General features: G+C 41.0%; 1 protein-coding gene across 1 annotated transcript in view; it reads left to right on the top strand.

The window, feature by feature from the left end:
- Positions 1-16,813, top strand: part of slc22a23 (solute carrier family 22 member 23) — a 37,270-nt gene that overhangs the window by 10,471 nt on the left and 9,986 nt on the right. Inside the window, exons 4-5 of the mRNA XM_034613430.1 lie at positions 11,438-11,606; positions 13,490-13,617. Of these exons, the coding sequence (XP_034469321.1) occupies positions 11,438-11,606; positions 13,490-13,617 (297 nt within the window). The remainder of the gene's footprint in view (positions 1-11,437; positions 11,607-13,489; positions 13,618-16,813) is intronic.

Raw genomic sequence — 16,813 nt, 5'->3', positions numbered from 1 at the left:
GTTTAGCTACAGTATTCAGCTTAGAATTGACGTACAAATACTGTGTATGTGCATTTAAAGTGTATGTTAAAGGCAGAAATATGTAAGCATACGAAAACGCCTTCAAATGGTTGAATATCTGAGCAGGATTTGACCATTTAAGAATCAACATGTGTATTTGTTTGAATATATCTGTTTCTACAGCAGCAGGGCTTTACTGTAGCAGGGCTGCATTCCAAATATGTACATACACATACACACACACGTATGTCTTGAGGGTACGATCATTGTGAAAGTAGTTTTGTTTTTTTAACCTTGTATCTTCCTCTTTACTTCCTTCTCATTATTATTTTTTACAACTTTTGTTATTTCTCCTCTTCCTTTCTCAGTCTACTTTTTAATGCTACCTTCCCTGCCCCCAGCTCTCTGCTATTCTCTTCCTTATTATATTCTTCCCTATTTTAAAATTCTGCGTTTGCTATTCCAGCGTTCAATCTACAAAACTAAAATTCACTGATTGCAGAGTAAATGTAGTTGTCACGGACATTTTTATTGATGTTCTTCTCTGTACTGAGATACTTTATGAAAGGTTGATGCAACACTGTACCCTCTACAATGATATTCTATTCCTTTGTATTTGAGAAATGGCTCAGATGACAGGAAAAATATCTGAAATATCACGTTTAAAGTTTCTCTAGCTTTAAAGAAAATAAACTCTAGAGGTAATTAGGCTTGTTTTAAAACCCTAGGACCAGGATTGTGGAGTCTGGTTAGAAAACTAAAATTGACCCATTTGCATCAACAGCAAACAAAGGATCTTCACGGTTCTTTGCTTCAGATATTCCACTACAAATTCCCCAATTAAGAAGCATAAAACCAGTCAGACACAGACCATCTTCCAATCTGTCCATTATATTTCCCCTTTTGTAGTTCTTGCTCCAGTTTTTCTTATTTCAGTTACTCATGAAATATATATATGTATAACTAATATCTGTCCAAGAACAGTTTGCTGTAGCACTGTGGAAAGTCAGCCTGAGCAGGGCTTAGCTGGAATGATATTTGTTGGAGCTTTGCATATTTGTATAGGTTTTGTGTTGCTATACTGTCACCCTTACTTCAGATCATGTGCGGCCCCTGTCACATGATATTTGCCCTGTAGCCACACTGCGTATTGACAAAACTCCACTTGAGCCGCTCCAAGAGAAGGAGCACAGTCGTTCAATAACACATTACTGCAGAGAATCAATCCTTTTTATTTCAAGGTTCAGGGTATTAAATGCGTTCGCACGAGAGCTGGCAACATGGTAAAGAGTTTAGCAAAGCTAATATGCATCTTAGTCTTGACACCGTGTCAGTCATGTGACGTGTATGCATGTACCATAAGAAAACACATGATCCTCCTTTGTGTGTTGCTTTGTTTGACTCTGCTCACAAAGGAAAGTCTGAGGCTAATCCCTGTTTCCACTGCAGAAGAGGTTACACTAATCCCCCTTTCTCATCAATTAGGTCTTAGTTCGTGCATCTTGAAGCCATGGATGCCACTTTATAAGATCATTTTAGTTTAGAAAATAATAATGAGATTACTGTGATTTTCTGTTTGGTCTCTCTAATAATTCCAGAAATCTGTTTGTATGTGCAATTTGCAATTTGGAAACACAATACTTTCAATACCAATAAACTTTGAATAAACAAGTGACCAGCGCTCTGTAGCAGTGGCGGCTGGGACTCATTAATGTAAGTGGTGTTGTCAATCACCACAATCGTGCATTCTGGTTCTGCGTACTGAGTCGAGCTTCACCAAACTTTGATTAAAGAGGTGAACAGCTCTTTGTGCAGCTCAAATACTGCAGGCCACTTTTACAGTTCCAGAAAGAAAAGCTGCAACCAGCATCAGCACAGGTCAAGCAAACAGCCCGTTCCAAACAGGCAGGTTTAGAACGGGCATTGTACGTTAATACACTAATTAGAAGACAGGACCTTTCTGACCCTTCATTGATCCATGCAGGCATCAATCAGGAAATCCATTGAGGACGTGGGTAAGCCCCTTCTTTTTAAGAGCGTGGGCATTTTTGCGCAGCTACTACCCAAGTTGGACTGGAGCCCAGTGCAGGGCGAAACGTGGCTGATATGATGTGACACTTAACCCACCTCCTGACGTTAACCACGACAAAGAAAGTCCGAAAAGAGATTTGGTGGCGGGTTGGTTTCAGACAAAGAGGGGGGAAAAAGAGAAAGGGGACCAGCGATGACCGTGAGGGGAAAAAAAGAGGAACATGAAAACTGGGAGGAATGTGGAAACTGCAGGAGGGAGAGAGAGAGGGCAAGATTTTTCACCTCTGAGGGTGACTGAAGGGGCAATTGCACCACCATCCCAAATAAAAGCTTTCCTGCATATTAACATTAAACTGTTTCACGTATAAAGCTAATGCATCTATACCACGTTGGCTGCACAGTAGGATTACCAGCAGAGCAGCAAAACAGATAGCTATAGAAAGTCATCTGATCCAGAGCTGCTATTTATACCTCAGTGCTCCATCAGTGTGCATTCTTAGCAGCCCAGCACCAGGAAAGGCTCAGAGTACATATAGCTCAGCATCATGGTTCCGCTCACTAATGCAATTTTTTTTTTTTGGTCCACAGCAAACACTCCCAACTCAACCCATCCCCAATCCCCCCCACATACAAACACACACAGCACATCAACGAGCTGAGTCATGCTAGCCTTCCGCGCTGTGTGAGAATTTTGTGATCAGCTTGAGACGGGGTGACTGTGCTGTGGGGCAGTGGGCCAGAGCTCGCTCGCTCTTTGTTTGTACAGGTTGTATCGTGCTCTCCCGTCAGCTCTCTGGGCCTGAAATCTGTTGTTTTTCTCAGACCGATTTTTTATTTCCCCCCCTGAGGTGTCCATTTACAGCAAATATCTGATTAGCGCTATTAGAGAGACAAAAGTACACACTATAATTTAAAGTGCGGCTTCTTTCTACAACTATTATTGCATTGGCCTTATTGTGTTTCAACTTGCACCTTTTTAATTTCTCATATGATGTTTACTTTTTAGAAGTACATGAAATTCCAACGCTCTTTAAACACATCTTTAAGTGGAGTGCTTGCTCACTCCCAATGACTGAATATGAGGTGGCATGTCTCTACATGCGACGGGTGTGTGCATGTGTCTCAGAGAGCGAAAGCCTTGTAAAGAGAGAGACAGTGGACATACACAGAGTGGGAAACAAGAGGCAGACCACATGATTCTCTGGGGTCATGCATCATAAAGAGCTTCGCGACTTTCCAGTCAGTGACCTTTGACCCACATGCTCGTGACTGCTCCGTGTGTGTGATGATCTCGATGACAGAAAGTTATCGTTAATGGTGGATCTTCATCTTCTACTATTTCTGTGGTGCTGCTTAATCTCGCCAATGACTATTTCTATACTTTGTCTTTTCATAAAAGAGATCTCTTACATCTATTGGACACTATACTTTACTATATCATGTTCAGATTTATCAGTACATGAGATTAAGAAATATCAATACATTGGTCAAGATTTACAAGACTGAAGAAATGTTCCAAAACCATCTTTTCCTTCCCGATACTGATTCTGATACCTTGACTAGCTGCCTATCAGTTTGACAATCACAACTGAAAATTGAATAAATAAAATCTTGGAAAACACAAATGTTACTTCCTTAAAATAGCTTGAAACTGGAGTCTTGCATCAAGTGCACGCCATCATTTAACTTTTTGGACAGCATGTAATATTGCTGACATTATAGCTAGCTCTGACTAACGCTTCACTACTGGGTATCACTTCTTCTTTGCTGCTCTAAAAACAGTAGCCTTCTTACCAGTGTCAATACAGCGCAAACCTCACCTGTTACTATGCACCACAAAATACCGATAAGCAAACCACAGCCTGCACTAATTGCCATGTTTCCCATGTTGATTTAGCACTGTGGTTGAGTTCTGGCTAAAATGCACCTTGCATATATAAACAACTTGGATTTTGTTAATAATTCCAGTCACTGCGTCTGTAGAAAATGATGGGGCTTATAAATTTAGAGAAAGTGACAAAAAAATGTCGTCAAGAGATTGTTGTGCATTTGTGTCAATATGGAGATTTTGCTCCAGACACACACACATGCACTGTATCGATTTGTGTGGTTGGTGTTTGCTGTCACTCCCTCTGAACTGGACTAGTATGGGCAGTGGTCAGGAACATGAACGCAAACAGCAGACAACCGTTTACCAGGAACACAGAGAAGGGAATGTGGTATGAGAAGTACGTTAATGCTCTTTTCCATAACGGTTTGTGTCAAAGATTTTCAAAGATGATTTAAAGTTATAATTTGACTGCTGCTGATGTTGGTGAGTTAGTTATTACCTTACATAGGAGGACACTTCAATGTTTAAAGTATATATTGCAACACTGTTATACCCATTAGTTTGGCGGTCCTGCTATGGTCATGTGATGCTTCGGAACAAATCCATTCAACCTTGACGTGGACTGTTCCTGAGTTTACGGCCCCTCTGGCACAGCCTGAGATTAACAGTTATTACATGAACACATTAAAAGAAAACATTTAAAATCCATATAAATCTAAACGGTAATACTTGAAGCAGGTAGAGGAAGTAAAACAGCTGGAAGCATTTGTTGTTTTAAGAAACTAGGGGTCTGGTGTGCACGGATGAAATGAGTAGAGCAGTTTGTGTATGTGGAGAGATAGGATTGCATGGGGGCTCGAACTACAGCACATATCAGTATGTAATGTCCCCTGAGAGCATTTCCCCTTTTTTTTTTTTTTATATTAGGTCATGTGACATTTTATCTGATATGACATAAGATTGTGTATTTTATGGTTGTGTGTTCTTCAGGTACCTGTACGCAAACTGCTGCCTTTACTAATGCAAATGGATATGTCTATTTTCAAACTATGTAACCTTCACTGCACAGATCCTTCATGTTGGTATGTAGGTTTGTTAAAGCTAGGGTTGGTAATCCTGGAAAAGCTAGCAAGAGTAGGCTACACTACACACAGACACCAGCTTTTATTTGTTTCTTTTACTAGACTTTATTTATTAATGGCAACTGCAGCATGAAGATTTCAACAAATATGATTTAAGTGTTTCAGAAACAACTTACCCACCGCACCTTTAAGCATTACATCCACTAAAGGGCAGCGTGAGTTGAGTGTTTCTCAAAACAACAAACTTGGCGACAGTGGGGGAGGTTGTGATAATGTTCCTCTGACGAAAGAGGCCAATGTGGCCGCGTTGTTATCTGTTTGTCCCTGAGACCAGGCATTGTAACATTATATAGATGCCTGTAGTCGCAAACTCTGATCTTCTCCCTTGAACTATTGACTACACTGCCCCTCATGATTTGCAGCTGTACCGCTCCATTTTGTCTGTTTTGTCCGTGTCCATTAGCTTTTAAAACACGTGTACGGAATACAGACAAAATTATTGCAGAGTACAGAGAGAAGGGTCCGTCTGTTTTTTGTATGTGTATCTAACGTTGAGTATTAATGAGCCTCAAAGCAAAGTCCTCTTCACTGTACCATGTGTTGCCTGTAATGAGGTGCTTTCTCTCAGTGGAGCCCACAGGTATTAATCTCTCTGCACACAGATGAAGTGGAGGGGGCAGCACAGAAAGATGGAAGCTCCGTGTGTATTCATCTATAAATGGCCTTCTCTGTGTCAATGTCAGCTTCCCTATTTGTTGGTACAGCCTGACGGACAGCATTATCTGTTTGCCTTTCTCCTCTCCTTGCCCATCTTACTCTCTGTTGTTGTGTTTTCCATTGATGGATGTATCACTCAAGTCTGCACTGAGCTAAGTAGTGTGTGCCAGATCTGGACTCTGAAGAGACAAGCTTTTCATTCCCCACCATATGGCTTTATGCCTCCCGTAGGACAGCAGCCAGGTCCGCCTCACACCACTGCGGAGATATTGTACTGTCATCAGATGAACCCTGCTAAGGCCTGAAAGGAAGACAAGGTGGGACTGTGCTGTGTAGAAAGAGCAAATGCTTCTTCTCGGCCGAAAAGTGGTATTTTCCATGATACCCTGATTGAACCGTCCTCTTACTTCCCCACAATCTGCTCTGCCCCTCTGCTGATATATGGGTTAAGGTGCAGAGTCAGTTTTTTCCTATGAGCTGGGCTAAAGTTCCCTTTTGTGCAGAGTTTGCGTTTTTGGCCGCTCAGCAGACTTCCTCCACTGTAACATTCAGCTACATTTGCTGTACATCCTACATTTGTTCTTTTTTTTCAACCAATGGTCATGCTTCAAATTTCCCTTCTAATTTTTAACCCTTGTCAAAGAAAAGGTTGCAGCGAAAGATGCACTGCATGACATAACCTCAAGTTATCTCACACTGCAAATTCCTGAGTGAAGTCCAGTGATTGGCCAAATCAGCTTGGCCAACTTTTGCACTCTCCTCTGATGTGTGTGAAAAGAAATGAATGCTGTTTCAGATCTTCTCTGGGTGAGACTGATGACTTTGGCGTGTTAAGGAAACACAGGGCTTATTCTTATTTGCGTCAAAGAGCAAACTATTCATCAGTCACTCTGTTTCCTGTTCAGACGATAGCTTCGGTCTGTGCTGTGTGTGGGTGGAAGAGGGGGTAGGAACGGTTCAGGTCATAGAAACACACTCACACGGAAACATTATTCAAAAAATGTTTGTGTTTTACTTGTGGTTGGATCGATGAAATTTCCACCTCGCACAGATCAACAGAAAGTGTGGCCAGTCTTGGATAGTTGAGATCCAGATAAGAGACTAATGAATGGCTCCTTTTCATTGCTTGGAAGGAGCGACGATACCTCAGGATATACATGGGCCAACACAATCAGTCTGTATACAGTGGGGTCCAAAAGTCTGAGACTGCTCTTCCATTCAAGTGAATGGGGAAAGAGCTCTTGGACTTTTGGACCCCACTGTATATAAACCTCAGACTGAATTTATAAAGATTGACAACATAAAGGCTCCCAAAACGAGAAGTCAAATCATCTTAATCGCCCCCTGGTGGCTGCCTGCACTCTAGATCATAAAACTCTGCCTTCTCCATGTTCATGGATGAGACGTGGACCAAGATATAAAGTTAAAGTACATGTTTAATAAAGTTCTCAAATATTGTTTCTGTCATTTTTGACGGTTCGTATCACACTGATATAAGTCCATGTGTTAATTTAGATTTGAATTGGTCATTTGATGCTATTAAACTGGGGTGAAATGTCATGATTGTTAGCTGAGACTGACTCTCGATTGGTCGAGCAAGTGTTCTGACAAAATCTTGATACAGAGGCTTCACACCACGATCACTACTGGCTGTAAGTTATGACGAAAGCACAGAAGTGGAGATGGGTCATCCATCTATCTTTATATATAGTGTATGTTGTAAACAAAGGGTTAAATGTATCTATGGAAGTCATATGGTACATTAGGGCCATGCTACATGACAAAAAATGTCATCTCGAGAGATGTATTTTTATATCCACATATCATTATTTACTACCTATTCTCAACCATGTATCTTAGGTCTTTACAAATGTTCAGCTGTAGTGTCGACTGTTATCTCCTTCCATCTTGATGATTCTTTGCCAGATGATGTGCTACGGACAAAAGCCTCTTTCAACATCCGAGTTTGGGGTTTGTGTTGAGCAGTCATCTGTACTTGTGGCTCTTATTTGTGGACCCTCGCCCTACTGTTTGACATGATTCTTTCATGGGTGGTAAAAGAGGTTATTGGAGTCTATTGTGGGGACCAGTTTGTGGCATAATTCGCAATGTATGGTTTTCGGACCCCTCTCAGACTTTTCATAGCCAAACTACACCCATGCAACAGAACTAGCTCTTTGTTTTGTTGGGTTTTGGAATGACCCCATTCTGTATAGTGTGGAAAAATGCATGTGGGTATCCAAATTACAAATCGTCTTAATTTGACAAGTGACACAACATAATTAATGATAAAGAAGAATGTGAATCAAAAGGATTTGTTTTTATCATGTTATTATATGTATTATGTCATATCACATAGCCCTAACAGGGATTGCAAATAAAGTACAGTTAGTTCATGCCCATATGGACACTCAATGTGCCATCAGTATAGAATCTTCTCAGCATGCCAACTTGAAAACAAATGCCCCGGGCAGAGAAATCCATTCTACATGACCTTTAATTGACCTGACAAAAGCCTTTGTCCTTGTCAGCAGATTAAGTCTCCTCATGCTCCATCAGGACAGTGGCCTTCTGCCACGGCTTCTTGGATGATTATGTACCGTAAGAGCAAAGTGTCCTCCTCTCAGAGACTTCCCTCACTAACTGTGGGTTGAACAACGCTATACACAATGTTTGATTCCTCCTATGGGATCACGGTTTTCTACAGAGAATGCAGTTTTTCCTCGACACAAACCCTCTTCGATCTACAGTCGAAGACCAGGGTTCATTAGTTCCTAATCAGGAAAAAGCTATTTGCTGACAAAGCGGCACTGGCCTGTCACTCAAGAGGAGGTTTCTTAAAAAACTCGTCAGCAGCTATTTGCGTATGACTGAATTGAGCTTGGTCTCATTAGACATTCTCCATCTGTGACCACAGCTTTAAAGGTGTAGAGCTTTAACAGTGTATTAATAAAACAACAGTGGTGCCACACCTACTCAGTAAAGCATGGGTGAGCCCCACACAGTCCAGCCACAAGAAGATGAAGCAGACCTGTGGGCTTACTAAATACATTTTCTTTAGCGAGACTTGCACTAGTCCTGAGTAAGTTTGTGGAGAAGTTAAACACATGTGAACATTATATGATTAATACGCTTTTGTCGTCACAGTCACCAGATGTCAAACAGATGAAAGACCCATGTTTTCGGAGTGACGTATTAAGGCATTATTATGTTTTGACCAAAGTGCTTGTTGGATGGTCGAAATGCATTTGCACAAAAAAAAAAAGTTTTGCTAGCGCTGTGTTTCTAGCGACGGGTCTCTGTGTGATCGGCCCTTAACTCATCCATCAAATGTGGGAAGAGAATTGGTTGAACAAAGCTGAGGGAAGACGACTAATGACGATAATCCAACTGCTCTTCGCTTTTACCTAGGCCTGTAGGTCCAGATGTGGACTGAAAAGCCATTAAAGTGAATCCTAGCAAACAAATCTTTGTTTTTATCTTTCAGTTTCGAGAAATGCCTCTCTACTTCTACTTCTCAGATCAAGTGATCCTGGATTAGCCAGTGAAACTGTAGCATGGGGCCTTGAGGACCTCATGTGACCAGTAGAAGGTCATGCCATTAGCCTGTGGGAATGGCTGTTCCGAGTGCCTTTAGTGGACATCTTTCACTTCTTAAACAATGGTTCTCCTTGACGGAGCTGTGTACTTGACAGAAGGCTTGTGAGTTACTGTGGCATGCACCGGAGAGCGTACTTCATATTCCTGTTTTGCCCGAGTCAGCAAACCAGCTTAAGCTTCTTTAGGGATTATCGTTACTATTAATTGGCTATTGGCTTGTTCGTTAATGATGTCATTTAAACATCCTGTAGAGTAAATGCCTTTCAGATGTGCGTTTTAATGGGTCCCAGTTGTTTTGTCGCTACAGAGACTTAGCATGTTATTTAGTATCTTTGGCAAGTTTCTTGCATGTGACGTCAGATTAGTTATTGGTCGATTCATGTCTGTAGGACACAGGCTGCAGCAGGGCATTGTGAGAATGCTGATCTAGTGGGTTGTGGAGGATTAGGGTCACCAGGAGTAAGGAGCTCAGGCTTCCTTTCATTTCCATGGCCTCTTGTGCTCACTCTGAAGTTCAATCGAGAAAACATATTTCATACAGAATGCATCCTTATTTTCATATTAACATATATCAATGTGCTCTAGTTTGTTCTGCTTCATCACTGCATCTAACTGTGTGAGAGCATTTCGACATAGCTCACCATATAGGATTTCCAGGCACAATGCAGTGGCCTGTTTGGAGCACATGATGTCTTATACAAAACCGAAAAATTCAAGTCCCATGTGTTCCATAACTAGCGAACTGCCGCCTTTCTCCCAGCGCCGCACAGGGAAGGAGTTTTGAGGTTAGTTGGTTCAAACTCAGCAGGTCTTGCACCCATCGCCCTGCTCTCCGCTCATTGGCTCTGTCATTCCAGCTGCGATAGTGTCTGTGAACAGAGAGCATTATTCATGTCCTCAGAAGGGGGCAAGTCCTAATTGAAATTCCGGTCTTTTCTACTGGAATGAAGCGGGGCCACTGACACCCACTGTAATGCGCTGGCCCCGTCACCTTGAAAGGCCGATCTGGAGAGTGCTCAACATTCCTGGGAGGCAGACAGGAGCCATTAGGAAAAAGAAGCAGTGATGTATAACAAACGGGGATGAATGAAGTCGGACAAAAAGATTTGGGCGTGACGGAGAAAGGCAGCGATACAGTAGTTTTCACTTTCTGTGGTTTGATGTGATGCCATCCACTACACTGCAGTAACTAAAGGGCTGGGGTGTCTGTGGTTGCTGGCTGCCAGTGTGGGGTGCATGTTAATGACCGGGTGAATGAATCAGTGCCATTCTGATAGAGGAGAAATGAGCACAAGGAAGCTCTTTCTGCTGAGTTCACTCTGACAGCGGCCTTCTGTCATGGTCTGTGTACTGTTTCTGAACAACAACTGTACATGCTGATTTGTGGCCTTTATTTACACGACGTTTCATTCTAAAATTGACCTATATTTCTCACTCACACTCTTGTTGATGTTTTTTTTTTGTTGAAACAATCAATTAAACATTTAATCAATAAAATGTCAGAAAAGTTTCCCCACAATTCCAAGTCCAATTTCAGTTTCCAGTTTATGGCCAAACAGTATAACAGTAAAAATATTGAGTCTCAATTACATTTCTTTGCAACTATTTAAAAATTTTTTTATATTAAATACTTTACATTAAAAAAAGAAAACAGTTTTAACTTATCAAAGTTTATGCACAATACTATTCTCTTAATTCACTTCCAGCCCTAAGCGACCTACATTTTCTGTTTCTCTTTTGACTGAGGAGGCACTGGCTCCCACGCTTGTATAGTAGAATGTGTTAAAAGTCACAGTATAAATACATTAGTAGTCATGCGGATCGATGACCAAGGAATGACTGTATGTCTGTGAGTGTGTGTCTGTGGTGCATCAGAACCACATAAAACTCTTAGTCAGAATCATCCCTGTCGGGATACATGCGTCTCTGCCTCACCTTCTCAGAGGAGATGTTTCTGTTTCGATATCAACTCTGCTCTGTTTCCTTCAGCACGGGGACAAATTAAATCATTCAATTCCAGTGCTCTCTTTACTCTCTCTCTTTACTCTTACTGGTGTGATGTTGACAAGAAATCTGTGAAATATGCCCGTTTCATCTTTGTCCCTCATTGAAAACCTGATTTAAAAACATGCACCCTCTCATTTTTTGCGTCCTCTGTTTGTGTTCTCTCTACCAGGGATCGAGCTGTGCCTGCCAGCGTGGCGTTTCTCCATGACCATGGTGGCCAATTTCGTGGTGTTGGGAGGTCAGCTGCTGATGCCCGGGATGGCGTACCTCTGCCGCGACTGGCAGGTACTTCAAGCTATTATCATCTGCCCCCTGCTGCTGATGCTGTCCTACATCTGGTAAGGAAGACCCCAGCATCCATGTTTTTGTCATTCTGTTGAAGTTTAAAAATGTGTTTGGAGCGTCCTCTACAACTTAAATAAATATATATTGGTTAATATTAAGCATCTGTTGTTTCTATAGTTGCATTAGCAGTTGTATATCAAAAACGATGTTGCATTGATTTAGCAGATTTGCATGTTATCAACCACGAAGTGGACAAAGTCTTTGCTCCAAGGACATTTTCCATCAGGGAATTCCCTGCCAAATTAAATGTAACGTCTTTGTGTGAACCCATTTGCAGTGACCTCTACTGTGAGTGTGTCTCTTTAGCTGAAGCTCAGGCCATAAATAATCTTGTTTTCACCTTCATTTATTCTAAAAGTACTGCTGAAAGTCAGCAGGGGGGAAATTATCCCAAAAAATAGACTTTATCACAGCGTATCTCAGACCATTGCTTTCTTCCATGGTGTACCTGAAGTAAAAAAAGGGGCGACTGCACTCCAAAGTATTCCAAAGCCTCCTGATCAAACATCAATATTGGTTATGCACTGCACTTCAATCAGAGTTGGACACAGAGCAGAACTAATGGGGGATTGATGGGGATTTTACAGAAGTTGAATGATATAGTGCAGGACTCAGAAATCGTAGGCATACAGCTGAGTAGTGTTTTAATGGTGCATGAGAGAATTTCCATTTTCTTTTAATTTAGAATGAAAATGTTTGCTTTTTAAATGTGGAAGTGTCCTTGGATCTACTGTAATTTATTACCTGGGGTTCTCGACTCATAAAGTTTAATCAAACTGAGCTGTCGGCCAAAAAAAACATAAAATACTGCTCTGTGTTCTTGATATCACGCTCCTGTTTGGCAAGGTTTACGAAATGGACAGAATGGACATGAATTGAATCAAGCAGAACAGCAAGAACATGTGCCCCCCCCCCCTTCCACATCGATCCCAGGGATTGGTGGAAAACAAACAAGCAAGAACATACCTTTGTGTGCCTACAACATAGGTGTCATCATTATTGAAATAGACCGCACTCCCATCTTCATCACAACCATGTGGACTATGTTCATATGTCTTTAAAAACTAGAACAGCACTCACCTCTGCTACAGCCCAACAGTCCCCTTATATTCCATCAAGCTGCACCAAATTTCACACACAGTTCTCTACAAATGCCTAAATGTTTTATTCAAGATCCATGAATTATTCCCTGGGACATTGGAGAAAATTGAAGAAAGATTTGTCGAGATGCGTGCCAAAATTTATAGGGTTCCTCCTTTGCCCACATCACATCCTTCTACCAAGTTTAGTGGAAAGCCATTCCATGGTTTTTGTGTAATGGTGCTGACGAACAAACAGACAGGGGCGGATGTAGAAAGTAATAGTCTATAGCTCAGATTAGCCTTTATGAATGGACTTTTGGAATTTCAGTAGTATGTTGACCATCTGGATTAAACCTGACCGTCTTTATGGGCAAAAGTTACTGACTCTGCTAATAAGCTGATCGGGCCCAAGAGTTCAACAGTGCAGGGGATCCAAGGTGGCTGATGTGTGGAAGCAGTCACAGACAGTGCATCATGAAACCTGTCATTTTACCTTACAGACATCTGTTCTCCAGAAACTAACCAACCTGAGGAACGTGTGCAATGAAGTGTATAACTAATAGATAATAGAGCAAATGAAATCAGGGATGAGTATAACAATGGCTGACGCTCGTGTTTATTTGTTGATTTAGTCTTAACACATTTTCATTTAAATGTAGGAAAGAGCTGATTTGTTGCTTGTCAACAAAAATTATTCTCAGTGCTGCTAACACCCTGATTAAGTCTTCATTCCACTCTGACTCACGATTCATGCTTTATGAGTTCATGGAGGACTTCCCCTGTCTTTTTGACAGGATCTTCCCTGAGTCACTGCGTTGGTTGCTGGCCACGCAGCAGTACTGCCGCTCCAAGTGGATCATGGGACACATAGCCAAGAAAAACCGCGTGAACATGGAGCTTGACGCAGACAACATCCTCACAGGTAACACTTTGGATACTATTTTCTACCTCCTTGTCTTCATCTGCATTTATTTGTCTGTTAGTTTGCAGGATTACGGGAAAACTACCAGATCGATTATCATCAAACTTAGTGAAGGGTGCGGTATGGGGTAAGAGAGGAACCCATTCAAATTGGGGGTGGACCTGGACCAGGGGGTGGATCCAGGATCTTTTTTATTTTTTTCACTTCCATTAACATTTTTGTTGATTCCTCAGATAATAATTCATGGATCTTAATGGAAAAAATCTAATATATTTAGGGGTTTATAAAATTTTGTGCAGATCCAAATAAAAATCTGGATCAAGTGAAATTAAGTGTAGCTTCATAAGGGACCGTTGAGCCTTATTGGAGGTTTGCAATCCACATTTTGATATGATTACTGTAGTGATTGTGTCTTTTATATATCATCTACTTTTGCTGCTTTGTTGTCTACCCAGCTTTTCTTTTTTTTTGGAATGGACGATGTATATTAGTATCCCCAGCTGTGCTTTCCCAAAGAAACCAGATTGACAAGGTTATATCCGTTTTCTGTCTTGTTACCATAGTAACGTGCCGCCCCAGAGGCAGCAGTGGGTGGTGAACATTACATTGTAACACTCGAGAATGTTCATTAATTTCATTATAGCCCGGGTGGGTGGACAAGAGCTGAAAAAAATGGTGTGCAGATGGACGCAGGTCAGGCACTTTGACCCGGGGTTAACCGCTAGTGTCTGAGCTCAGACGACCTGCCACAGGCAAAGAGCAGAGGGGCCCGTGTCGTGTCAAACGTTATAGCACATTGTGTGTTATTACAGACTGTGCTGTTTGGTGTGGTATATTATTATCCTTTACCGTAATTATCAAAATAAAAAAAGTCCTGGGTCCCTGCATGTCTGAGATCAGTGTAGAACTGAAGTGGGAGGAAAAAGTGAGGGGAGGTGATATGACATCGTGAGGATGCACGGTGGCTTCGTGCAAACCGTCAAATGAAAGGCTGTTCGAAAGGTAAACAGACAGTTAATTACCCAAGTGCCAATATTCCTGTAGGCTTAGGGCGTATGGCTACACACTGTCCCTTTTTTTTTCTTTCTCAGGTAACCCTGCTCAGCCGCCGGCCACACAGCGAAATAATCATTTAAATCCAGCTGCTGCTTTCTTTATTATATCAATATTTAGTGAATAGTTTTCATTAACACGTTTCAATTAGCTGTTAGTGTCTCTCTCTCTCTCTCTCTCTCTCTCTCTCTCTCTGTCTCTGTCTCTGTCTCTGTCTCTCTCTCTCTGTCTCTGTCTGTCTGTGTGTCTGTGTGCGCATGCGCTCAGCTGGGAGCTTGTGTCGTCTTCAGTGTTTGACAATTATTAGCTAAATGATTGATTGACAAAACACATAAATAACTTAGTTGATTGCACAGGCAAGGAACATCCTCATTAGACTCAGGGAAACACGTGGTGGCAGCAACTTGTCGATTGTGTACGAAGCATTAAGACGTTCCACTGAAAGCGCCGCACACACGTCTATGAGCTTGATGAATCATTCGTTTAGTGAATTATCTTTACTGCACTTCTTTGCATCAGAGCCATCTTTAAGACGCTCGCATCATAAAGCAACGCTGTCACAGTTACATACGAGGGAAACGTGCCTCAGCCTCACACTGTACAAATAGTGGCCACAATATCTTAAAGCTTTTGCATTTTTGCCATAGACTTATTGTGTAAATTGATCAGATGCATCAAATAATTTTTTTAAATAAATCATGATGTCATTATTAACTTGCAGCACCATCATACGTTTTATCCATAGTTAACATTTTTGTTGTTATAGTTATTCTGTCATGAGTAATTTTGTGTGTAAGAAAGTGAATATTAAATATTAATCCATTGATGTGGAGTTAATCAATATAGAAGAAAATGGAGAGGAAAGATTGGAAAGGAAATTTAAGAAATCAACTCTGACAGTCTTCTTAATACATAAATACATCAATAACCACCAATATGGCTATTCTTGTCACAGTGACTGTTAATCGATAAATAAAAATAATAAATAAGGTGCATGGATTCTTAATTACAGAAGCTCTGATCAGACAAGAATAGGTTTTAAGTATCTAGAACCTTTTAGTACCCAGACACTGTGCTGAAGCAGCATTGAGAAAAGTACATCTCCATAGACATTAATATACTCTCTGGCTGTCCCCAACCCTTACAGCAAACATTAAATACGTCGGCCCCTGAATGTACTCGGTGCTGTTACAGAGGAGGAGATGTGAAACATTTTCAAGTATTGAGACATGAACAAACACGTGTAACTGCTGATTACATCGTTTTGGGGAGGGAGAGAACCGATTTTCATAAATCTAGACGGTAGTCTTAGTCAGCGGCTTTCAGTGGAAACCCTGAGTAAGGAAGTCAGAGATGACCTTGAGGCATTGTTGTGAAATGCAGTCACATGACAGAGTCAACATCCATGTACGGTATTGCAAAGCAGAGGTGTGTTGCTGTGGCAACCCCGCACACTGAAACCAAAACATCCACGGTGTGCAACGCCACATTTCACCTGCAGCTCAGGGGTGGAGCCCTGTCAGGAAATGTTCCAGTTCCTCTGTAAACATCGTCATACCTGTCTCACCACACGACATTGTGTGGGTTGAAACTTTCTCATGTGGAATTCTCTGTGGTTGCGACATTATCAGGGGCATTGTATTTTAATTATCAACAGTACATTTACTGCATATAGACTGTGTGTATGTATATACACACACACACACACAACACAATTGAATCAATAAATCCAAATGCTATATATTTTTCTTAGTTTTTTATTTTCATTTACAGTTATATATAATAAAGTTCATGGTTAAACAATAAAATATAAAGCCCTTAAATACATTTCTTTATATATATACATCAGCAAATATATTATTATTCAGAAAGTTTAAAGAGAAATTTGAGACCTTGGTAACACATATATACAAATTAATTGAATGTTTTTTTTATATTTTCTGAATGCACTGTATATATAATAAATATATTATGGGGTTTAAATAAATTAGTAAAGGGTCTAAAGATGATTAGATGTGGTGATGCTGCAGGAACAATATAGACCAAAAAACACTAATAATAAAGTGACTAATCGTCCAGAAGGCAGAACATATGGCCGACACCTCGCCAGACTATTGCACTTTAAACTCTTAAAATGCTGGCA

This window comes from Hippoglossus hippoglossus, chromosome 17, assembly GCF_009819705.1.
Source record: "Hippoglossus hippoglossus isolate fHipHip1 chromosome 17, fHipHip1.pri, whole genome shotgun sequence".
Lineage (NCBI taxonomy): Eukaryota > Metazoa > Chordata > Actinopteri > Pleuronectiformes > Pleuronectidae > Hippoglossus > Hippoglossus hippoglossus.
Note: the sequence above shows the minus strand (reverse complement) of the source record. Positions and strands in the feature narration are given on the sequence as shown.